The 25358-nt window shown below is 35.0% G+C and overlaps 2 protein-coding genes across 4 annotated transcripts in view; one reads left to right on the top strand and one right to left on the bottom strand.

The window, feature by feature from the left end:
* LOC129260723 (myosin-IIIb-like) overlaps positions 1-25358 on the top strand; it is a 72562-nt gene that overhangs the window by 4456 nt on the left and 42748 nt on the right. For all 3 annotated transcript variants that reach the window (XM_064114458.1, XM_064114457.1, XM_064114456.1), the window contains exons 2-7: positions 7705-7770; positions 8831-8964; positions 10561-10663; positions 11829-11931; positions 21080-21236; positions 24274-24379. In XM_064114458.1, coding sequence (XP_063970528.1) covers positions 7705-7770; positions 8831-8964; positions 10561-10663; positions 11829-11931; positions 21080-21236; positions 24274-24379 — 669 coding nt within the window. The remainder of the gene's footprint in view (positions 1-7704; positions 7771-8830; positions 8965-10560; positions 10664-11828; positions 11932-21079; positions 21237-24273; positions 24380-25358) is intronic.
* LOC135157730 (uncharacterized) lies at positions 12102-20983 on the bottom strand. Its single transcript, XM_064114459.1, has 2 exons — positions 16218-20983; positions 12102-14083 (listed from the first exon to the last, which is right to left on the bottom strand). The coding sequence occupies exons 1-2, from the start codon at positions 18964-18966 to the stop codon at positions 14019-14021; spliced, it is 2814 nt and encodes a 937-aa protein (XP_063970529.1). The 5' UTR covers positions 18967-20983; the 3' UTR covers positions 12102-14018.

The following is a 25358-nucleotide window of genomic DNA, read 5'->3' as shown; positions in this document are numbered from 1 at the left end:
AAAAAATATGTGTATGATATACGACATAACGATAACTTGTATGTACCAAATTACAAATATAATTTTTCTCGATCAACCGTTAAATATTCAGGACCGAGTATATGGAATAGCCTTCCTGGTAGCCTGAAATCTTGCCAAAGTCTTTCGACTTTTAAACGAACATTCAGAAATTTTCTTCTGAACTCATATTAATTTGCCTTATCCGTTCCTCCCCCCCCCCCCTTGGTGTTGTTTTGGTAGATCTTTTGTGTTAATATAGGGATTTACCTTTGAAAGGTCTTGAGGCCTATTGCTAATCCCACCACTTTCTGTTATTTACTCTATTTATAATGTACCCTTATGTATTCATGTTTGAATGTATTTTTGAATGTGTTTTTTATGCTATTGTACCTGTATTTTTATCAGATTGTGGAAATGAAAATAAATAAGATAAATAAACAAAATACAGATATAAAAACTTCTATTTCTTTTCTTTTTTCTTTCCTCTTTTTTTAAATAGAATTTTAATTTTTTATTTCTTCGTATCATGTGTTGAAATTTTCCCTTACTATCTAAAGCTTGGCATGGTGTGGTTTTGATAAATAGCTCAATTTTTTAACTGCTCCTCGGAAAGCTGGGTAACTGATGAACTAGATAAGAAGGTGCTTTCATCGGCCATATTCATCGAGCCACCTATGTTGTGCTTATAATGAACTAGTCTAGCCCTATAAAGGACGTAACTATGTATTACTATATAGATCTAACTAGAAGTAGAAGCTAACGTTAGATCTATTTGCGTTTAGAATTGAGGTGTATCCTATTACCATAGCTAACATCGGATTAGTGTGAGTGCCTAAAAGGGTCTACTAGATTTATCATGAATTTGACCATGTTAAAAAATCACACCTTGAATACACAAAAATCTAACATTACACTGATGATGTAGATCAATTTTTTGTTTTCTTTGAGGGGGGAGCCAAGATCAATCATCTTTTTGTGTAGAGTTTCCAGTAGACCGATAAATTGGTCTAGATCTATTTCTGTCAGGGATATGCTCCGCTGGGACTTCGTCTGGTTGTTTGCTCCACCATTACGAGCCTAATGGCCGTCATTCCATCTGTGTAGGAGGAGGACCCCAAAAAATCAGACAATGTTGGAAAAACTCCCCCGGAACAGCGGATTTATCAGTCTAAGTTTACAGCTAATGATCTGATCACTCCATTTCTTCGTTCCTTGGTTTTGATGGCAACCAGTTAGAATTTACTGTTTTTGCTCTAATCACACCACTCTATTAGCTTTGTATAAATAAATGTACATATGGGCAGGTCCAAGCTATTGTCCCCTCTGAAGCCAAAATTAAATCTTTGCTTAAATATAACATATTGTATGTCATTTTAAAGCTTATACTTATATATATATACATGTATACGGTAAGTTTTTTGCCCTATATTTTTTTTCTTCTGAATACGTGAAGTTAATGAATGCCAAGGTCACGATTCCAAGAAATCATTAATTAGCGTGACGTACGGGACATCACATTTTTTGATCTGCAGATAATGCAAATTGTATATTTGAAAATATTTCTATGGGGACTTGTAGTGCTAAGTTAATACAAACATTTGAGAAAAAAATGATTTTGAAAATTAATTAATTAAGTAAATTATCTGGTGTCCAAAAGGCAATGTCCCGTACGTCACAATTTAGCATATGTTTTTTAGATTCTAATTAAGGAAAAGTTGAACAGTTTTCTTCACACTTTGGAGAGTTCTAATTCATATTACTATACATCCAAAAATTAAAGTGAAGTTAGTGACTTAATTTCCTGTTTAATTATATCAGCTAATTAAGCTTTGTGACGTACGGGACAAATGTGTGACGTATGGGACACACCATACATTATACATAGGATTTCTATGTAATTCTAAAATAGGGTTATTTTTCAATTAGTAGCAAAGATCAAGTAAATTGAGATAAATGATATTATATCAGTGGTTGAATATTGGTAAAAGGCTGATAATAAAGTTATGATTTGTATTAAATAACAAGGGTGCATATATTAGCATACTCGTTAACATATGTTATTAATTAAATCTTTCATAATTTCAAGGTCATAAATTTTTTTCATGTTTTGTTTAATCATACACTATAATATAAATATATATCAACCATAATAATCCATGTAAAACTTACTTACTTTGGTTTACATCCAGTTAATTATAAATTTTGATGAAATTTTACTTTCCCCATTCGTTTAACATATGGAATTATTTGCAAGACATCTTTCATAACATTCATAATGTCGTAAAGTGTTTGCTATGTTTTGTTTCAGTGTATGCTATTAAAGAAATATATATCAATCATGATAATCCATATAAAACTTAATTTACTTTGGTTTACATCAAGTTAATTAGAAATTTTGATGAAATTTCACTTTCCCCATTCGTTTTACACATGGACAAATGTCCCGTACGTCACATGTCCCGTACGTCACAGCGCGGATGTTTATATTTTGAGCTATTACATAATAACAACAATGAGTTCTATTATTTCATTCATGGCTAATGAAACTTGATAAGATACAAGATGAAAACATGATAATGAGAGATTTCCAGCTTATTCCAATTCACAGAGTTTTAATGACAAACTTTTTTTCAAAAAAATCAGCTTTTTTCTGGTCCCGTACGTCACAGCGCATATTAATTAAAATATTACATCGTTAAAGTACACACACAAAGAAAATTCACGAAAGTGATGATTATAGAAAAATTATATATGGATGGAAAGGTTATGTCTTTTTATACACAAATATGTCACTAAAAAGTCTTATAGATGTCGTGGAAATGCAAGAAATGAAATTATTAGAGACCCTTCTCAGCCGGCCCCCAGCCGCCCCCAGACCGACATTCGCGCACTAGAAAACAGTCGAGAATAATGACGTCACACAATCAACGAGCTCATCATCCCTCTGTGCCTCACCTTACTGACCTGTTCAATATCTTCCGAATTTACCGTTTTCTTCATGTAATGTGGTATCCGATTTCTGTTTTCGACAACTTCAGACCAAAATTGAACCAGAAATGTGTTACTTTGCCCGTTTTTAATGAATTGGGAACTGTTAAGACCAATTTTGTCCACTGGACAGGCATCGTTGTGTTGCTCCAGTCAGTCAGTGACTGAGTGAGTGAGTGAGTCAGTGTTTATTGAAAAACTCCAAGTTGTAGCGGGCCATTCACTACTTGCCGCTGGGCCGGGACTGCAGGGGAGCCGATGTTGGACGTTCCGCTGTTTGATCCATCCACAAAAGGCGTCATAGGTAAGCATGTTTGGAAATTGTACTTGTTCTGGCGTCTGACTGACGATGCATTCAGGTCAGATGACAGATACAGATCTAATATAATTTTAGAATCATGCATTATTTCATGCTGTACTACAATACCATCCATCATGCCCATGACATGACTACGTAAAGTCTTTTAAGAAGGTTTTGTGGCAGATTTTTTCTTCAGTCAGATTTCTAAATAAACTGGCCAGGCAATGGCTTGGCTTGGTTAGACCATAGAGCTATAGCTCTATGGTTAGACTGAAAAATCTGCCGTTTCAGAGGAATGTTTAATTAAGCTATTTTTATTCTTGGAATTAGGATGTCATGAAGCGCCAGACAAAATTTCAGCACTGCAGTGGTTACCCTGATTCCTGACCGAAATTAGAGTCTGGTGTTTCTTTCAACAATGAAGATAAATGCACTCTTTGTAATGACCCAGAGAGCACAGCTCAAGTGATATTCGTGTAGGCTCCACTCCGCTTCACTATGCTACACCTATACCCAGGTAGCGTACATGTAGTGTAGCGGTAGTGAAGTGGAGCTTACACGAGCATCACTTGGGGTAGAGCACTGATGCTCTGAGTGGAACTTTTCACAGTCTAAACCTACTATTATTTGTCGTCGACCGGGAATTACATGCCACTGCACCAACTTATTCCTGTATCAGATGATGATGATAATCTGTGCACCAAAACTAGAATATAAACTGAATAATAAAGTCAAACTAAAAATGTCTGGTAGGCTTCCTACTAGTGTACATACTTCCTACCGTAGCCTGTAGTACATTTATTAACCAATTTGTTCAAAAATATTGTGGCTGTTGCAGACAGTATTTCTTGTAGTCCTTCTTAATCATCAACATAATAAAATTCATACTTTGATTTGATTATTTAGACTATTTCTCTTTTTTTCTCTCTCCTACATACAGATCTGCACACTTGCTGACTCTGGTCTCTGCTTACTACTTCAATCTGGGAGATTCTGATATGGACATGTGGCCATTTTTTCTTCACTCTGCTTTCCTGGAGGAGGAAATTAATCTTCATTGATCTTGGAAACATCAACTTAGAGCAGTTTTGGAGAGGACTATAATATTGAATTGGACAGGAATACAGCTTGTCAAAAATTAGAACACACAATTTAAAACGAAAAAACAATTTTAATGTAACTAGGGCATTTTGTGAGAAATTTTCTACTCAATCACACATCCCAAATCAAGGGTAAGTCCTTTGATTAAACACAAACATTTAGTTGAATTGCACGTGCAACTTGACCTTATTACGCTTGAATTTGAATTTGAGACTTACGCTTTGAACATAAGTTTCTTGCAATGCCCCATAGTTGTATTTTGTTAGCAACTCTGTATCAGTTCTATAACATGCTGATTGCTGAAAGTTAAGTGTCGTGTATATATCGTCACAATTTTTTCTCGAAAGGTATAATATTTGTCCTTTTAAACGATATTTGAATATGGGTACGCCTTTTATTTGTTTTCCATGATATTCATTGCATGTATGAACAAAAGTGAAATATTTATTGTGAAGCACTGTGAATGTTGTTTGCAGTTGTGTGATGGTTCATCATGTTTGTTATAAGACGGTAAGCCTGGTGGATGTGAGGAAGTGGCCTGGATGAAAGGAAAGTGAACATGTGTCCAATTACTGGTTTGCATATTTTAAGACAATTTTGTTTCTGGATAAATATCGCTATGCATTCCATGTGAAGAGTAAAGGAGAAGTCCACCCAACCAAAAATTCATTTGAATTTAAAGAAAAATAATAAAATATTGCAGAAAATTTCATAAAAACTTGTGATTCAAATTTAAATAATAAAATGCCCAAAAAATTGAAATGAATGTGATGTGACATAACTCTAATTTGCATATAATTGTTTTGTGTATATAACTGTTTTGAGTAAAAAAACACACAAAAACAAGGGAAATTACTCTATTCAAATAATTTTTAGTTGATGTGGACTTGACTTTTAACTCATCCTCTACCCCTAGCTCCCATCCCTGCCCAAATAAGTGTAGAATCTAATCAAGAACTTGAAAATCAAAAGCAGCAATTAAGAAGTAAGATTTAATAAATGCAGGTCTGAATAGAATCTCACATGAAAATAAAAAGAGCTGGGTATAGGAATATAATAATTAAAAAAAAATCCCAGAGTCAGAGGTTCGAACCAGAATCCCCGCACTCATCAAAACAAAGGCCTTACAGGTTTGGCCACAGAAAATTTGCCTCTCATTTCCGGGTTTTTAATGGTATATCTAACAAAGTCCATTTGCCGCTGTTGCCTCATAATGCTTCGGCAATTCAACTGCAATTCCAATCATTTCGCGATGGATATTGCCGTGTTTTGGGGGGTTCCTTGACTTTGCTACGTAATGAAATTTCATAATTTTTGTTCAGTCGTGAAGAAGAATATCTATGCTTTTTATTGATTATAATATCAATGTGACGTAAGTGAAAATATGCTTTGTTTATTCACATATATTTCTTGAAAAAAATTATTTGTTTCTAAGCTAAATATCGGTTACCAAAATAAGTTAAATTCGCATTTCATTTTACTGTTAAAAAAATTCAAACTTTTATCTATATACTAAGACCAATCTTGTGAGGAATAAACAATTCAAGAGCAAAAAACGCTGATTGGAAAGATCGTCTTCAATGGGCTGCTGTCAGCTCAGCTGCTCACTGCTCTTGGTGTGACGTCACTCAGCTGGAGCTCGGCGAAGGACCGTTGTTAGGCAGAAATATGCCATGAAAATAAGTTATTTTTGAGAGCTGATTTTTGCAAACTCTAATCACTATTTTAAAAAGTTATATATCTGATTAGTAATACTTCCCCTTTACAATGATGACCACAAAAAGTCATTATAAAATACTTTTGATTCTTTGGGTGTGTACTTTAATGGAATTGTGGATCACTAATTTTTTTACTGAATAAAGAGGGCACAACTGGCCTTCCAAAATCCATGAAAGATTCTCTGTTGTGCATTTATTTTTTATGTTACACAACTTTAAAGTCTCTAAATGTCCCGTACGTCACAAGTCAAATAGCTTGGACCTGCCCATACATGTATGCAACATTTTAATATGGCTTGAAAATTGTAAAATTGTATGTCCAAACATATGTTTTCTGTGCAAAAGTTGGGCAATTGACAATATCATTGATCAACTATTGACTAGATTTTGTTGATTTGTTTATTGAGAAACAGACATATTACAAATGTGTTTATGATTCTTTTTGTCATATTTCTTTTGTAATTCTATTCTACACTCGGCAAAAAAAGTTCTTGGACACTTATAAAAGTTAAAATATTCCATATAGATATTTGATTAAAGGCAAATAATTGTATGTCAACATGACCAGACAATATTCCTCTTCCAGTATGACATGACATTTTCATGTGAACAGTCATGCATGGGTGGTTGAATGCTTGAAACAATAGCAATGTCAGCAAAAGAAAATTGCAAGAAATGGCTAATGATCATGGCCATCCTGTAGACATACATTCAACTATTTAAACAGGTGGTCATCATTTGAATTGAATGCTTAGGGATGCATCATGAGATGCATAATGAGATGGATCATTTGGACACTCACTTTCAAGATGAAGCTTTCCAACCAAGAGCGTGCAAGAGCAATAGGAATGTTGCAGTCAGGGCAGTCATTTAGACAAGTGGCTCAATATTTCCAAGTTTCACCAACAACAATTTCGAATTTGAACCAGCGGTATTTGGCTACTGATGAAGTTAAAGACCGCCCTAGGAGTGGTGGACCTAGGGCCACCACCCCTGCAGAAGATAGGAGGATAAGGATAATTTTCTTTTGCTTATGCCAAGATACTGAAATTTGACATTTTTTTCATCGACTAACTTTGACTCAAAATTCCAGTGGAATAGTGATGCATCCAAGGTGGATAACTTTCTCTTCACTTTTAGAGTGGTATTTGACTTTAAGTTTGCTTTTATCGTTTAATGGAAATTTATGCCACACAAACTTTCAAAACTGAAAGAATGACTGCATGATCATTTTCTTGAAATTTTCTTTTACTGACATTGCGATTGTTTAATGCCTGTAATCAGCCATGCACTGACTGATCCATTTCTTGCAATTTTCTTTTGCTGACATTGCTATTGTTTAAAGCATTTAACCACCCATGCATGACTGCTCACATGAAAACGTCATGTCATACTGGAAGAGGAATATTGTCTGGTCATGTTGACATACAATAATTTGCTTTTAATCAAATATCTATATGAAATATTTTAACTTTTCTAAGTGTCCAAGAACTTTTTTTGCCGAGTGTATATCTGGGTGCATAATTTTTTTGTAATATCTTAATGCAAAGACATTTTTCCATCACTTGTTCTTACGACCGATCTTTTATTTCTCAGTCCTATGTAGGTGACATCCTGGTTGCTGTAAACCCATTCCGGGACTTGGGAATTTATGGAAAGAAGGTTTGTACTTTTCTCAGTTTATCATTTTATTCTTTATTTTTAATTTTTTTTGTTAATTGAAATGATTAACTCTGTCAATCTTGCGTTTTGTATAAATTGTTCCGTTGATAATGATATTATAAGCAAATATATAAAAGTTGATATAATTTTTCAGAAAAAATTTATTTATATATTTAAAAAGAAAAAAAAATTGGGGGGAGGTTACTGTAAACCGAGACCTGTTTCATTTTTTTGGGGCCCATTTCGTGATTTTAAATTTTCTTATAGCATTTGATGTTTGAACAGTATGTAAACTTGGAATCTATATGGCTATATCTACAATGATTTTGACAGAAGATGAAATATAGTTTATAAATCATATAGCCTAGTAGCTTAGTTCACTGATATACTATTATATCTCTGTCATGTCTTTCCGTTAATGCCCACAATCATTATACTGATTATTATGGCATATGAACATCAAGAATGACTTGACCTGAATTTTACGGGGACCGGCAGGTGCAATACACTGGGTAAACACCCTACTCGTATCGGTTTTAACGTGCATAGGTTGTGACTCTCCTATACACGGGACCAACATTTGCGTCCTTTCCCAAGACGGAGTGTTTTCAAACTGCATTCACACCTGCACTGGATACAATGGCGAGGCACGCTTACACACAACGCTAGTATTGCATCAGATTTTTTTTTAGACACGTTTTGGCGTGAGCGGGACTCGAACCCCTCACATTGAGATCTACAATCTTATCCGAAAATGCGCTCTAACCGACTGAGCTAGTAATGCTGTTATGTTAAAGTGGAATTACAAAGGAATTGCATGTAACTTATCTGCATTTTCATGTATTTTTCCCATAAAAATCATTTGTATAATTTAAACTTCAATAGTTTTTATCTACATGTAGGTATATAATAGTGTCTTAATTTCTTTTGACTTAACCTACAGTATACAGGTAGTTCATGAGATCTATTCTAACAAAACACATGATTTCTAACTTATTGATAAATAGTAGGGATGTGTAAAATATTGATCTGTATTTTTTCTTTTATTTTTTATGTACAGTATACAGACCAGTACAAACAGTCCAAACGTAATGATAATCCACCCCACATCTACGCAGTATCGGACCTTTCCTACCAGTTTATGCTTTCAGGGACTGCAGTAGGAGGAAAAAAGAATCAATGCATCGTCATCAGGTGAGATCTTACACTGTCTCTTTCTAACAAATTATCTTGATTAAATATAACATTAATCATGATTACTTTACATCTGATGATCAAACGTTAGAGGGAAATCTTTTTGTCCTCTCCCATTATTCATGAGAGCGGGGTTGTCGGATCACGGTGACCCGGGTTCGATCCCCACTTGGTGCGCTAGTGCCTTTTGGTAAGGTATTAATCCTCATTACCAGGTCCCTCGGAGAGGACCTTTAGCCGTCGGTCCTCTGGTTGCTTGCTTACAAGCATTCATGCTTCCTTAGTAATCAGGTAAAAAATCACCACCATTCTCCATTTACTATTATATGGTGAATAAATGAAATTGAATGGACTTCCACCCTAATATAGATTGGTTGCCCTTAATCTAACCTGCCCAGTTGTAGATTGAAAAACCTGTTATTCTAGAGGGTAATGATGATGATGATGATGATAATAACAATAAATAATAATGATAATAACAAAATAATCTTTTGTTCGTAAAACCATCATTTCGAATAAATCATGCTATTTGCACAAAAATGAATTATGAACAGAATAGTAATAATAATGATAATTTGATTTGTATAGCACTTTTTCCAGAGGATTCAAATCGCTGTTGATGGTATAAGACAAGTTAAGGTTTATGGTTGTATAAGTGTGTTTTGAGAGTTGAAACTGGCCTGTTTTCTGTATTTTGGAATGACTCAAATCTTATGTTCAAAGCAGTCTTCAATTTTAGTTAATTAATACAATTTAGTTTCCTGATATTGCATGATCACAATATGCTTGCAAAGATGTTATGCTTGCTATGTTTTTTTAAACTTAGCTTACATTGATTTGTATAAGAACTGTAGTGGTTATAAAATTATTTTCCCATTATGTTGACAATCAAATTTAAGGGGTTGGGAGGGATTCAGCTTTTCTCAATATAAACATAGAATTTTTCATACCAGTGGTTTAACTGCCCACATTAAATAAATTATTACAATATTTGGAATTGTTCAGAAAAAGACTTCCTTTTAAATTTCTTAGAATTTTTTTTTTACCTAAGATATTGTTAAGGTGGATTCAATATCTGATTTCTCTTGACATACAAATAATTTAATGGTATATATTTATGAGATATTTGATTTCGTTTGTCAAAAATTGGTGAACCAGAATTAGCAGTTTCGTCTCAAAGTTTCGGAGCTGACAAAATATATTGTTTGTTGAGAGTCCAGGACGAAACTGCTGTTTTGATTCACCAATTTTCAATAGATACTTCTTGGTTGTTCATTGTCCTGAAGGGTATTTGAAAATGTATTTTCTGTGTTCTTGAATCCGTTGTTTGTTGTGTAGCAAACTCCCTAGTAATCTAGTATAAATGTACAATAGGCGACAGAAGCAAACTAGCATTTGTGATGTTTAGTTGTCTTTTAGTGGGGAAAATTGTCAACAATCAGGCTGGTAGGTTTTCTGATTATTTATAAGAAAATTGATATTGGATGGTGGGCAGTGTAGAGTGTGTGTTTTGCAGAATGAATTTATATACTGGTATTCATACTGAAGTTTGATTATTTTATAATATGATATTCTCTCTGTGATTGGTCTTTATAGTGGGGAGAGTGGAGCTGGGAAAACGGAGAGTACAAAACTGATTATTAAACAGCTCATTGAACTATGCAAGGGAAAATCACAGCTCGAACAACAAATCTTACAGGTAAGTGTTACATGAACTGTACCAACATTAACTTTTTTCTTAAAGGGGGTTCTCTAGGCTGAAAATAAGAAGATTTTGAACAGATAAAGAAAAATCAGATATATGCAACACTAAAAATTTGATCAAAATCGGACAAGGAAAAACAAAGTTTTGACATTAAGATTTGTATTATTTTCGTAAAACAGTTCTATGCATGTCCTCTTGAATATTCAATCAGCAAACTGATGATGTCATTTCCCCACTTTTTATTACATGAAAAATGTGTTTGTTTAATTTTTTTCCTCCAGGAACTAAAAATAATGGATTTACAAGTGATTAAAAGCATTATATTTGTATTGCTGCAACTTATTTTGTTATAGGCAGACATATTATTCACAAATCTATGACAAAAAATGAAATAATTATGATTTCATGTAATAACATAAGAAAAAGGAAAGTGGGGATGTGACATCATCAGCCCACCTAATGAATGTTCATGACAACAAGCATATTACTGTTTTCACAAAATATTGATGAATGTTAAACTTCAATAATTTTGGTACCAGTATTCAAATTTTGATGAAATTTTCAGCATTTTGCCCTGTGAATTTTACTCTATTTATTAGGATATAACTAGTTTAAGCTCGGAGTACTCCTTTAAATCTGAACCCGACATCTATTATTCCATTGCTATAAACATTGAATTTGGGAATCATGTTGCATGTCTATGATGTTTTTCTCAAACTTTTACATAGTATTTCTATATATTTTAAGTATCTTCATTAATGATATAGGCATGGATAGGTATTGCAATTTCAACTTGAATCAAGATCTAATCTAAAAGGTATTCCAATATTATTACTTCAAGGTTTAACCTAAAAGATTTATATGAAAACTTTCAAATTAACACTCAAAGTTAAAAGGATAAGATATAGATGTATGCATATATATCTAAAAGTATAAAGCTACGTGTACTAAAAAACATATTTATTTCTAATGAACTTTATACAAAATACTTTTTTTTGTTTTATGAATTTTTGTATGAAAATATTTCCCAAAGATATTGTAAAATTCATGAATTTCTGTAAAAATATGTGATATTTTTAGTGCTGGAAAATTGAGTTCTGACTCTGTTGTTATAATTTGTTGAAATCATTATTTCTGATTTTCTGTATCATTTCCTCAGGTTAACCCCTTATTAGAAGCGTTTGGTAATGCACAAACAGTCATGAATGATAACTCAAGTCGCTTTGGAAAATACATCCAACTTAAATTCAAGGAAGGAACAGGTACGGTTACATGAACACATCAAAAATATTATTTCACTTTTACTAAAAATATTAATACATGTGAATTTAATTTTGAGCTCTCATACTGACTGTCACGTGGGAAGTGACTTTTTTTTAATTATTTACTTACTGCTGCTTGACACCAAAAAAGAATACGTGAAACTGATAAATACAGTTATTAAAAAGATTTAATCATATCTCTTCAATCTTTCTGATGTTCTCTTTTGATGGTTTTACAATAATTTGTACATGAAAATGTACATGGATAAAACAAAATACAACTTAACTTAACGGTAATCGTTGACTCTAGCCCCCATCGTCTCATCTGGCCTGACATGCCCCACTCGGCCCTGGTGGTCGGTCCAGTTCCTGGCCTCCGCAGCTAGCGATGTCTCTTCCACTCGGCCTCGGCCTCCGCAGACTGTGTTGCCCCTTTGATGAGTAACCCCCAGATCAGAGATGTGGCTTCAACGAATTAGTGGACGGGATCGAGCCCCCAATGATGACATGAGTTTTGACGAAAACATGTCGGTGGAGAACCGGTGGCAGCTGGGGTCGTTATCTCGTCACCGACGTAGTCCCTTCAGTTATAACTTAGACTGCCTATACGAACGTCTGTAGTCTATTCTAGCTTAGGTGGTTCTCCTTGAATTATTGAAACTAACCTCCTAATATACCCTACCGTTACTAGGAATAACTGTAAAATTTCTATAACGTAATTCAAAGAATTTTTATAGCAGATGAGTGCATAAAGCAACACATTCTTAATAACAAAAAGACTTCCTGTGCATCTGTACATCTACATTCTTCAATGCTAAAGCACAGTATTAACTATTTATGACACCTGTATGAAGATGCTTAGCTAGTACGAAATATGTCTAACACTTGAACAAAATATGACATCCACCTGATCTTGGACTCTAGGGGGGGGGGTATCAAACGTTCCCAACGCTTGCTTTTGAAACATTCAAAACATATGTACATATACAATTGTCTATAGGCCTTCCATAAGCTGGACCAAGTAAATATTTTAAACACATGTCTGAACTCAACTGAAATACTCTATAATTAAATTTCTTTCCTGACAATATCCCCCACCTTAAGATGAAATTAAGGGAACCTGAATTACATCCGTTAAAGAAATTTACTTTCAAAGCATTGACTAAGCTTTCATAACACTATTTCCAAAAACACAAGTAATAATCGATTTTTATACCAGCATAACATATATGCCAAATGCATTATACAAAACCATTTCATATCAAATCATCTAAGCTTTTTAGTTTTGTAAAAGATCAATTTCACTTTCAGTTTCAAAATATCATTTAAATTCTGCAAAGCGCATTAGAATTTACAATCCTTTCTTACTTTGCTTTGTCAAATAACTGTTTAAATTCAGTAATCTTTCCGAACACAACTTCTTTTAAAACAAAGTGCAGTGTTTGTTACCACTTTCATAGCATTGTATATTTCAATAAATGAAAGTACTTCATAATCCTTAAAACATTGCTTTATGTATGTAAAATCAGTATTCTTCTCAAAATCAGCATTTTTTTTTTTAAACATTCAAGTAAATTAAAATTATTGCAATGCCATTCAGTTTTCAAAAATTCATATTTTTGTGTACATAAATTACTTCAAAAATGGTTACAAAGTTTCAACCGTTTCATGTTTAACATATTTGAATTCAACGTTATGTTCTTGCTTAATTTTATTTTTTTTAAATAATCGATTAAAGAAACAAATTTTATATTTCAAACACAGTTACTGATTCGCAATATTTTCATTAAACGAATTTGAATAGCACTTGTACGAATACAGCATATTCTAACACATAAATATGTATTTTGTACAATGAAAGTGCCTGTTTTAGAATATCAACAACTCTTTAAGATTTTTTTTGTTTAAGACTTCTTACGAACAAGCGACTCTTTCCGTTTTGTTTTCATTGCATACATATTTTATATAAAGTACAACAAAAATATAATTTTACAATCTTATTTCCTAACTTCCTAAACTAAATGACCTATAAGTTTCCCTATTCTAACTAAATTCACAGGTAAGCCCTACTAACGTAAATCCCTATTCTAATTTCTAATCGCGAATTGTAATTGAGTTGCGATTGTGATTAGCTTCGAAGATCCAAGGATACCTGGAATAAATGATAAAAAGATCATGAATATCTGCAAAATACTTATGCATCAAACAAAGCATTGTATATATATAAAAAAAAAAATGGCCTTATGGCTTCTTTTACATGACAGGAATATATATAAACATTCAGTTATGATTAATGAATTTCTCATTTTTCTTTCTCAAATATTATTTAGTGTATATAAACATACAGTGTATGTAAATATATTTACATGAGTATATATATAATTAAGTAAATTCTGAACCATATTTCTAGAATAAATATCAAACATAAGCCATAATAAAAGACTTTGTTTACACAAGTCTGCTCATAAGATCAGCGGCTTGGTTTTCATTTCCCTTAACAGAGACTAGCCGAAACCTATGCTCTTGGAGTAATAAGCTCCATCTCATTATGCGTTTATTTGCCATTTTATTACTTTGAATGTAAAGCAAAGGTTTGTGATCTGTATGAACTTCGAATTCCCTACCATACAAGAAATATTCGAATTTACGAATGGCCCACACAATGGCCAAGCACTCCTTTTCTATCGTGGAGTACCTTGTTTCCCTTGGCAATAATTTCTTACTACCATAAGCAATTGGGAATTCTTCCCCGTCACTTTCCTGCATGAGCACCGCCCCTAACCCTGTGTCTGACGCGTCTACCTTTAAGATAAACATCTTGTCAAAGTCTGGGAGTTTCAATACAGGGGGTTTTGTTAGACAATCCTTAAGCTTATGGAAAGCTTCTTCCTCTTCCATACCCCACTTAACCTTCCCTGGGCTACCCTTACGTGTTAGGTTAGTAAGAGGCAATGCTAAATCGGCATACCCGGGAATATAATCCCTATAGTATCCGGTCAGACCAAGAAACGAACGGACTTGTTTCTTATTTTCTGGTCTTGGGGTTTCGATCACTTTCTGTGTAAGCCTACTACTAGTATGAATCGCCCCATCTCCTAACTCGTGTCCTAGGAAGTCTATCGAACTAAACCCTATAAAACACTTAGAGGGACGTGCAGCCAGATTGGCTTCTCTTAACTTACACAAGACTTTCTCTACTGTTTCGACATGCTCTTCCCAGGTCTCTGTATATACTAATATGTCATCTATGTAGTTAACTACATTGGGAATGTCTTTCAGAACTATCCTCATCATCCTAGTAAACTGAGCTCCAGCAGTGACTAACCCAAAAGGCATGTATTTAAACTGATATTGACCGATGGGGGTGAGAAATGCAGTCTTAGCCTTATCTGACTCTTTCATGGGAATCTACCAATACCCTTTAGTGAGATCTATTTTACTGAAATATTTGCTTTTCGCAAGAGAAGCGAATAGACCTTGCTGATTAGGCATCGGTTCGGGATCGAACACGGTTATCTTATTAAGGCGCCGGAAATCTATGCAAAACCGGTTTGAACCATCCGGTTTCCTCACCATCACAATCGGATGCGCATAAGGCGAATCCGAAGGCTCAATAACCCCTAACTTCAACATCGACTCAACCTCCTTCCTTATTTCACCCTCTACAGCTTGGGGTACCCTATAAGGGGGAGAACGAACAGGTTCATTACTTGTCAAATGAATTTTACATTCAGCCACTGAAGTTTTCTTGGGAACATCCGTGAATACATCCTGGTATTCACACAACAAATCTCGAACTTCATCCTTACAATCCTTATCTAGTCTTTCATCAACATGAACATGACTCACAAACTCCTTTTGTAATGAGCATGGCATATCAGGCGCATCTCCAATACACTCATCTATCATCTCTCCCTCTTCTTTATCCTTAACATTGAAAGTACCAACATCAAAACAGCTAGCAGCCACCTCTTCTTCCCTACGAACATATCGCCTGAGAAGATTGATATGATATGTCTTCCTCACACCATTGACGTCGACAACATAATCATAGTCAAACTTGGTACCAACAACCTTAAATGGTCCTTGCCATTCCACTAGTAACTTGTTATGAACAGTAGGTAAAAGTATCAAGACCTCATCACCAACAATCAACTTCCTTTTCTTCGCATTTCGATCATAATAACCTTTGTACCTCTTTGCGGAGGATTTCAAAGTGTCTTGCGCCAATTGCCAAGACTCGACCAACCGCTTCCTTAAGTCAATTACGTATTCATACTCGTTACCTAACTCTGCGTCAATACTCTCATTCGTCCATAATTCTCTCAAAATATCCATTGGACCTCTCACATGTCTACCATAGAGTAATTCAAATGGAGAAAACCCCAGGCTCGAACTGGGTGCTTCTCGCAGAGCAAACAACAAAGCAGGTAAGTACCTGTCCCACTGACGTGGCTCCTCAGAACAAAGACGCCTCAAAGCTGTCTTAATTACTCCATTGTACCTCTCTACAAGGCCATTACACATCGGATGGTATCTAGAGCTTGTTATTTGTTTGACTGATAACAACTGTGACACCTTCCTCATTAAATCAGATACAAATTGTGTACCTAAGTCTGACATCACTTCACAAGGAACACCTACCCTACTATACACAGTGACTAATGCCTCAGCTACATCTACAGTCGATATTGATTTCAATGGTATAGCTTCTACATATCTAGTCGCATAATCTACTATCGTTAAGATGTGAGTATGTCCTCTTGCAGATGGAATGAATGGACCCATTAAATCTATCGCAATTCGTTGAAATGGGACGCCAACTATCGGTAACTTACCGAGAGTCGTTTTGGGGACTCTCCCTTTACTAACAGTCTTCTGACACACGTCACATGATCGGCAGAAATTGGCAACATCCTCATACATACTTGGCCAATAAAACTGGGCTTTAACCTTTGACAATGTATTGTTAATGCCGAGATGTCCACCAAACAATGAATCATGGGCAATTCGCATAATCTCAGACCTGTGTGTCTTTGGAACAACCACTAACTTGGGACCAACACCAACACTTGGATTTCTCATATCCCTTTCTTGTCGATAAAGACAATTCTTCTCTGACATGAACAAGAATCTCGATTTAGTCTCGATATCATTCACCTTGTTCCACAAAGGCTTAAGTGACAAATCATCCTTTTGCTCTCGCAAAAAGTCCTCCGACTTCACTTTTACTCCCGAGTCTCTTACTTTCAAATCTTGTTTAGGTTTAGATTGACTTTGCTTTTGTGCTCTAGTTTCAACAGCCATCGCCTCATCCACACATGAAGGCACATCATCCAAAACCTCATCCACTTTCGTAACAGACTCATCCATTTTGGAAACCTGAACATTATCTTCCGAACTCGACACAACTTCCGAACTTTGCATATCAACTTCGGATACCCGATCATCAACATCGGAACTATTCGCCTTTTGAACTATACTAGGCACCCATTGCAGGTCAGGATCCTTGGGCTCACGTGCCCCCTTCACATCATTGCCAATAATGACGTCACACAAACAATTGGGCATACACAAGGCATTGATTTCTCCAATGAAATAGGGACTATCTAGCATGATATTTGCCCTAGGAAAACGTCTCAGAGTACCATCTATCAGCCTAACTAACTGAATCACTCCCGTGAACTGATTGTCTAATACTAAACTCGTTCTCACTACACTTGTACTACTCCCAGAATCCTTCAGCACGGAAACAGGCTTGTTCTTGGGTAACAACCTACCCGAAACAACTGGCATATCATCAATCATTGCACCAACCTCATCGTATGCCATACCAAGCGTTTCAACACTCTCACTTTCTGACGGAACTGTAATCATTGGATTGCCTATGAGAACACATCCAGCTGAACTTTCAACAAATCCAGTGGATTTTGACTGACTACTAGCCCTATCGTCTGAACGCAAAGTTCCTATTGACATAAAATTCTCATTCCTATTCAAATGTAAACCCGAATTTTCTGACCTAACACTATCCAGTGGAGTGTCCTCCACACTCATAGCCTGAGCTGAATGAACTATGGGCTTCATTGGACAATTCCATTTCAAATGATTCGGACTACCACACATATAACATCCATTCTTTGTACCGCTATTACCATAGCTAGGTTTTGTGCTATTTTTCGTTGAACTAGCATACTTGGGCTTCCTATCTGCCTGTGGACCTAATACTGATTTAGTGTTATGGATCTGACTTAATTTCTGTTTCTGATTTTGATTCTGTCTTTGGTTCTGATTCTTAGGATTGAATTTATCATTTCTATGACCAATGAAAGTATGCAATCCATGCGCATGCACATATATCTCAGCACATTCAACCATCTCATGTAACTTCCCACAATTCCTTTCCTTCAAGAATCCAACTACCTCTCTGGGACAACAATCCAAAAATTGCTCCCTAACAACCAAATCGACCAGGGAATCGTAATCACCAACACCAGACAAATCCAACCACTTATCAAAGTATCCTTTCATCCGAACAGCAAACTGTTTTGGGCGCTCTTCCCTATTTGGTCTTACCGACCTGAATTTCTTTCTATAACCATTCTCAGTAAGATGGAAATATTCCATAAGCTCACGCTTTACCCTATCATAATCGGTGCGATCAGTGCTATTCATTCTATTCACTACATCCAGCGATTTTCCAGTCAGATTTGAAATTAAATGCAAGCACCTAACTTGTTTTGGTACGTTCTGACTATCCATTAACAATTCAAACTTTGTTATGTAAGAATCAAAACTGTCAGTTGATTCGTCAAACTTTCCTACCTTCAACTTAATCCCACTGAACTCAAGAGGGCGTTCCTCTAATTTTGCCTGTTCAATTTTAATTTGGGCCAAGCGCAATTCATGAACTTCCTTTTCACGTTCTCGTTCACGTTCCATCGAATCTGTGACAAAACTACTCAATTCGCCACCACTAAGTCCCATCTCCCTACCTAAAGTAGAAAACTCCTTCATTTTCTCTATGCTAGCCATATTGAATGAATTCCAAAAACCTAGCAACCAGACTTGAATTGTGAAAGGCGTCCGCAAAACAAAGCAACAATAGCTTTAACCTGGCAACCAAATGCCGAACCCTAGTACAAGCACCGCACTAGAAATCGTATCTCCACGAGCATACAATTATTCAACCATGCGAACAACAAAGCCCACTTCACACATACAAATTCACAGTCTGTAACATACAATACTTGCTACCCTGCCAACGAGTTACCCGTAAGAATAGACAGTAATTATGTGAATTAAGAACAAACAGTTCTTCCCGACATATCCTTTATCCTAACGACCAACAGCCCACTATATACCATAGCATTAAAACAGGGCCTGCTTTCCCTAAATGCTGTTTACCCGGCCGAAAAAAGGTATGAAGTATATTTTCTCACTGAAAATTTCCCACAATAATTCATCGTACTATCCAAATGTAAATTCAAGCATAGCAAGTATGATTAGTACCAAGGCTTCAATGCACACCTTGGGGAGAAATACTTTTTAAGAGCTATTACCAATAGACCATCAATAAAGTATCCATTTGGAAAGATGACCACAGATTAATTTCTTTCCTAAATAATTTTGAATTATTTCAAGCAGCAGTGTCTCGGTGGGACCTCCAAATTGTCACGTGGGAAGTGACTTTTTTTTAATTATTTACTTACTGCTGCTTGACACCAAAAAAGAATACGTGAAACTGATAAATACAGTTATTAAAAAGATTTAATCATATCTCTTCAATCTTTCTGATGTTCTCTTTTGATGGTTTTACAATAATTTGTACATGAAAATGTACATGGATAAAACAAAATACAACTTAACTTAACGGTAATCGTTGACTCTAGCCCCCATCGTCTCATCTGGCCTGACATGCCCCACTCGGCCCTGGTGGTCGGTCCAGTTCCTGGCCTCCGCAGCTAGCGATGTCTCTTCCACTCGGCCTCGGCCTCCGCAGACTGTGTTGCCCCTTTGATGAGTAACCCCCAGATCAGAGATGTGGCTTCAACGAATTAGTGGACGAGATCGAGCCCCCAATGATGACATGAGTTTTGACGAAAACATGTCGGTGGAGAACCGGTGGCAGCTGGGGTCGTTATCTCGTCACCGACGTAGTCCCTTCAGTTATAACTTAGACTGCCTATACGAATGTCTGTAGTCTATTCTAGCTTAGGTGGTTCTCCTTGAATTATTGAAACTAACCTCCTAATATACCCTACCGTTACTAGGAATAACTGTAAAATTTCTATAACTTAATTCAAAGAATTTTTATAGCAGATGAGTGCATAAAGCAACACATTCTTAATAACAAAAAGACTTCCTGTGCATCTGTACATCTACATTCTTCAATGCTAAAGCACAGTATTAACTATTTATGACACCTGTATGAAGATGCTTAGCTAGTACGAAATATGTCTAACACTTGAACAAAATATGACATCCACCTGATCTTGGACTCTAGGGGGGGGGTATCAAACGTTCCCAACGCTTGCTTTTGAAACATTCAAAACATATGTACATATACAATTGTCTATAGGCCTACCATAAGCTGGACCAAGTAAATATTTTAAACACATGTCTGAACTCAACTGAAATACTCTATAATTAAATTTCTTTCCTGACACTGACCAGTTACATTTTTCAATCAAAATCAAGATATAATGAGCACTTGGAAATAATAACTGAAATTAACAACCTTGCAAATTACTAATCATTTGGAGTATCAACATGCGATACTCATTACGTGGGTTAATATTCCTAAAGCACCTGATACAAATGTTTGAAGCAAATATTTTATTTTCTCAAATTACATGTAAATAACTGACATAACGCATTAATGAATGCAAAAATATGAAGATTGACATTCATTTATCAACAACTACACCTATGTATGAATGATCATGCATCATGAAACAATGGAACTAGGGGAAATTTATAATAAATCTGATCTGGAAATTAATCAGTTCCAGGGAATGAAACACCATGATGGTGCATAGGTGCTTACTTGGATGAGAAGAAGAAAAAGAGGAGGAAGAAAAAAAGAAGATGAAGACGTTATCTTGATAGAAGTACTCATTTTTACATAAATGTTTTTTTTTTTCAGTGATGGGGGCCAAGATCTCTGAGTATCTATTGGAGAAGTCCAGAGTGGTCTTTCAGAATCCTGGAGAAGAGAATTTTCACATCTTCTATTACATGCTGGCTGGATTGGATGAGGAGATGAAGAAGAAATTACAGCTGGAGAATGCTTCAGATTATATGTGAGTAGTCAGATAGTGAGTGTGATGAAGAGATGAAGAAGAAATTACAATTAGAGAATGCTTCAGATTATATGTGAGTAGTCAGATAGTGAGTGTGATGAAGAGATGAAGAAGAAATTACAATTAGAGAATGCTTCAGATTATATGTGAGTAGTCAGATAGTGAGTGTGATGAAGAGATTAAGAAGAAATTACAATTAGAGAATGCTTCAGATTATATGTGAGTAGTCAGATAGTGAGTGTGATGAAGAGATGAAGAAGAAATGACAATTAGAGAATGCTTCAGATTATATGTGAGTAGTCAGATAGTGAGTGTGATGAAGAGATGAAGAAGAAATTACAATTAGAGAATGCTTCAGATTATATGTGAGTAGTCAGATAGTGAGTGTGATGAAGAGATGAAGAAGAAATTACAATTAGAGAATGCTTCAGATTATATGTGAGTAGTCAGATAGTGAGTGTGATGAAGAGATGAGGAAGAAATTACAATTAGAGAATGCTTCAGATTATATGTGAGTAGTCAGATAGTGAGTGTGATGAAGAGATGAAGAAGAAATTACAATTAGAGAATGCTTCAGATTATATGTGAGTAGTCCGATAGTGAGTGTGATGAAGAGATGAAGAAGAAATTACAATTAGAGAATGCTTCAGATTATATGTGAGTAGTCCGATAGTGAGTGTGATGAAGAGATGAAGAAGAAATTACAATTAGAGAATGCTTCAGATTATATGTGAGTAGTCAGATAGTGAGTGTGATGAAGAGATGAAGAAGAAATTACAATTAGAGAATGCTTCAGATTATATGTGAGTAGTCAGATAGTGAGTGTGATGAAGAGATGAAGAAGAAATTACAATTAGAGAATGCTTCAGATTATACATGTATGTGAGTAGTCCGATAGTGAGTGTGATGAAGAGATGAAGAAGAAATTACAATTAGAGAATGCTTCAGATTATATGTGAGTAGTCAGATAGTGAGTGTGATGAGGAGATGAAGAAGAAATTACAATTAGAGAATGTTTCAGATTATATGTGAGTAGTCCGATAGTGAGTGTGATGAAGAGATGAAGAAGAAATTACAATTAGAGAATGCTTCAGATTATATGTGAGTAGTCAGATAGTGAGTGTGATGAGGAGATGAAGAAGAAATTACAATTAGAGAATGCTTCAGATTATATGTGAGTAGTCAGATAGTGAGTGTGATGAAGAGATGAAGAAGAAATTACAATTAGAGAATGCTTCAGATTATACATGTATGTGAGTAGTCAGATAGTGAGTGTGATGAAGAGATGAAGAAGAAATTACAATTAGAGAATGCTTCAGATTATATGTGAGTAGTCCGATAGTGAGTGTGATGAGGAGATGAAGAAGAAATTACAATTAGAGAATGCTTCAGATTATATGTGAGTAGTCAGATAGTGAGTGTGATGAAGAGATGAAGAAGAAATTACAATTAGAGAATGCTTCAGATTATATGTGAGTAGTCCGATAGTGAGTGTGATGAGGAGATGAAGAAGAAATTACAATTAGAGAATGCTTCAGATTATATGTGAGTAGTCAGATAGTGAGTGTGATGAAGAGATGAAGAAGAAATTACAATTAGAGAATGCTTCAGATTATATGTGAGTAGTCAGATAGTGAGTGTGATGAAGAGATGAAGAAGAAATTACAATGAGAGAATGTTTCAGATTATATGTGAGTAGTCAGATAGTGAGTGATGAAGAGATGAAGAAGAAATTACAATTAGAGAATGCTTCAGATTATACATGTATGTGAGTAGTCCGATAGTGAGTGTGATGAAGAGATGAAGAAGAAATTACAATTAGAGAATGCTTCAGATTATATGTGAGTAGTCAGATAGTGAGTGTGATGAAGAGATTAAGAAGAAATTACAATTAGAGAATGCTTCAGATTATATGTGAGTAGTCCGATAGTGAGTGTGATGAGGAGATGAAGAAGAAATTACAATTAGAGAATGCTTCAGATTATATGTGAGTAGTCAGATAGTGAGTGTGATGAAGAGATGAAGAAGAAATTACAATTAGAGAATGCTTCAGATTATATGTGAGTAGTCAGATAGTGAGTGTGATGAAGAGATGAAGAAGAAATTACAATTAGAGAATGCTTCAGATTATATGTGAGTAGTCAGATAGTGAGTGTGATGAGGAGATGAAGAAGAAATTACAATTAGAGAATGCTTCAGATTATATGTGAGTAGTCAGATAGTGAGTGTGATGAAGAGATGAAGAAGAAATTACAATTAGAGAATGCTTCAGATTATATGTGAGTAGTCAGATAGTGAGTGTGATGAGGAGAAGACGGAGGAGGAGGAGAATGAGGGAGAAAAAGAATATGAAGAAAAAAATTAAAAAGGAGCAAAAATAGACAAAGTAAAGAAGAAGGAAGTGGAGGGGGAGGGGGAGAAGATGAAAAAAAAAAGAAGGAGGAAGAAGAAGGGTGAAACCTAATAATAAATTGTTACTCATAATTACAGTCCACTCCATTCTACTCAAGTTCATCAATTTTAGTCCTATGTGTTCAGTTCCTTTCTATTCCATTCAGTTGAAATCCAATTCATTTCAATCATTTTAATTCATTTTCAGCCTTACTTTCAATTTTTTTCTTTGATTTGTAAAATTCAACTTTATTTGCTGTATTCAATTGAATGTATTTAATTTGTTTTCAAGTCAGTAGGGGTTATTAAAATTCATTTCATAATAATTATATTAAAATGATATTTCTTTTCATTTCCATTCAGTTCTACATGTATAATGGCTATTTTTTAATAGTGTTCAAGTACTGCCTAATTCTGAATTAGCTATGTTTCCAAAAAATTCTCAATATTGAGTCTTGGTGCAGTAGAGCAATAGAGATGAAAATAAATGCATGAATATAAAAACTGCATTTAAAATGTACATTATATTTGAAGGCAAATTACAATTCAATTAAACCACACCTACCCTGTGTTCTGTAAGGAAAATTATAGCAGGAGGTCATGGTGTATGGTTCCATTACTTGCATGTTATCATTTTGGTTTACAGGTATCTCAGAAACGGGCCATCATGTCTTAAAAACAACCCAGCAGGACTGAAAAAATACTTTGATGAGCTCATAAATGCCATGGATCTCGTAGGCTTCTTGGAGGAGGTCAGAATAATTATTGTAAAACTCGACAAACTCACTGTTTGTTCAAGTTTCCATATAGAGCTATGTTTTTTTTTCACTTCAATTTGTCTCGGCTATGCAACAAAAATGGCTGATATTATTATATTGTTAGTGTTACTGTCTTGAATTAAAAAATGATAGTTTAATTGTGAATTCAATTAACTTCTAAATGCGCCCCTTTCTTAATATTAATATTAATTAATTAATTTTTGCATCACTCATTTGTTCTTTTTAATTCAGTAATTCATTTTTATACTCCCGTCCTACTCCTACGGGATGTATTATGGTATCACGCTCGGCGTCCGTCTGTCCATCTGTCTATCCGTTAACTTTTCCTTGTAAATGCGATAACTTCAGTTTAACTTAACCTAGGCTCATATAATTTGGTGTATATGATACTAGCATGGATTCCAGGAAGCCTATTGATTTTGAGGTCAGAAGGTCCAAGGTCAAGATCATAGTGACGTCCTTGTTAACATGATAATTTTCGTTTAACTTAATCGAGGCTCATATAATTTGGTGTATATGATACTAGCATAGATGATAGATCCCAGGAATTCTATTGATTTTGAGGTCAGAAGGTCAAAGGTGAAGTCGCCACTTTTCTTGCTTAACCAATAACTCCATTTTCCGTGTTACAGGCGGGTGTATTATGTGCACGCCTTGGCGACACTCTTGTTCATTATTAATTTGTATTTTTGCTTTCATTCTGTTTGTTTGATTTTTGTCCATTAGCATTCTTACATGTAGTATCAAAAATATCAGATGATAAAAAAGAGAATCTTTCTCTATTTCATCATGTTTATGTACCTAATGCTTATCTGAAATAAGATACATGGAAGTTAAATTAAGGGACTATGCCCTTTAAATAGAAGTGTGTAGAGATAGTATTATAAACCAGCCATACTACGCCACCTAGTTCCAACCAAGAATGTCACTTGCATTAAATAAGTGTATGTTC

Source organism: Lytechinus pictus, unplaced genomic scaffold, assembly GCF_037042905.1.
Source record: "Lytechinus pictus isolate F3 Inbred unplaced genomic scaffold, Lp3.0 scaffold_19, whole genome shotgun sequence".
Lineage (NCBI taxonomy): Eukaryota > Metazoa > Echinodermata > Echinoidea > Temnopleuroida > Toxopneustidae > Lytechinus > Lytechinus pictus.
This window is presented reverse-complemented; position numbering and strand designations above follow the sequence as displayed.

What these genes read in the sequence shown, in the direction of transcription:
- LOC135157730 (XM_064114459.1), bottom strand. Translation starts at nt 18,966, where the DNA reads ATGGCTAGCATAGAGAAAATGAAGGAGTTTTCTACTTTAGGTAGGGAG. An exon ending in GAGTATTGACGCAGAGTTAG is followed by an intron (nt 14,084 to 16,217) that starts GTAACGAGTATG and finishes CATTTATTCCAG; the next exon opens with GTATCCTTGGATCTTCGAAG.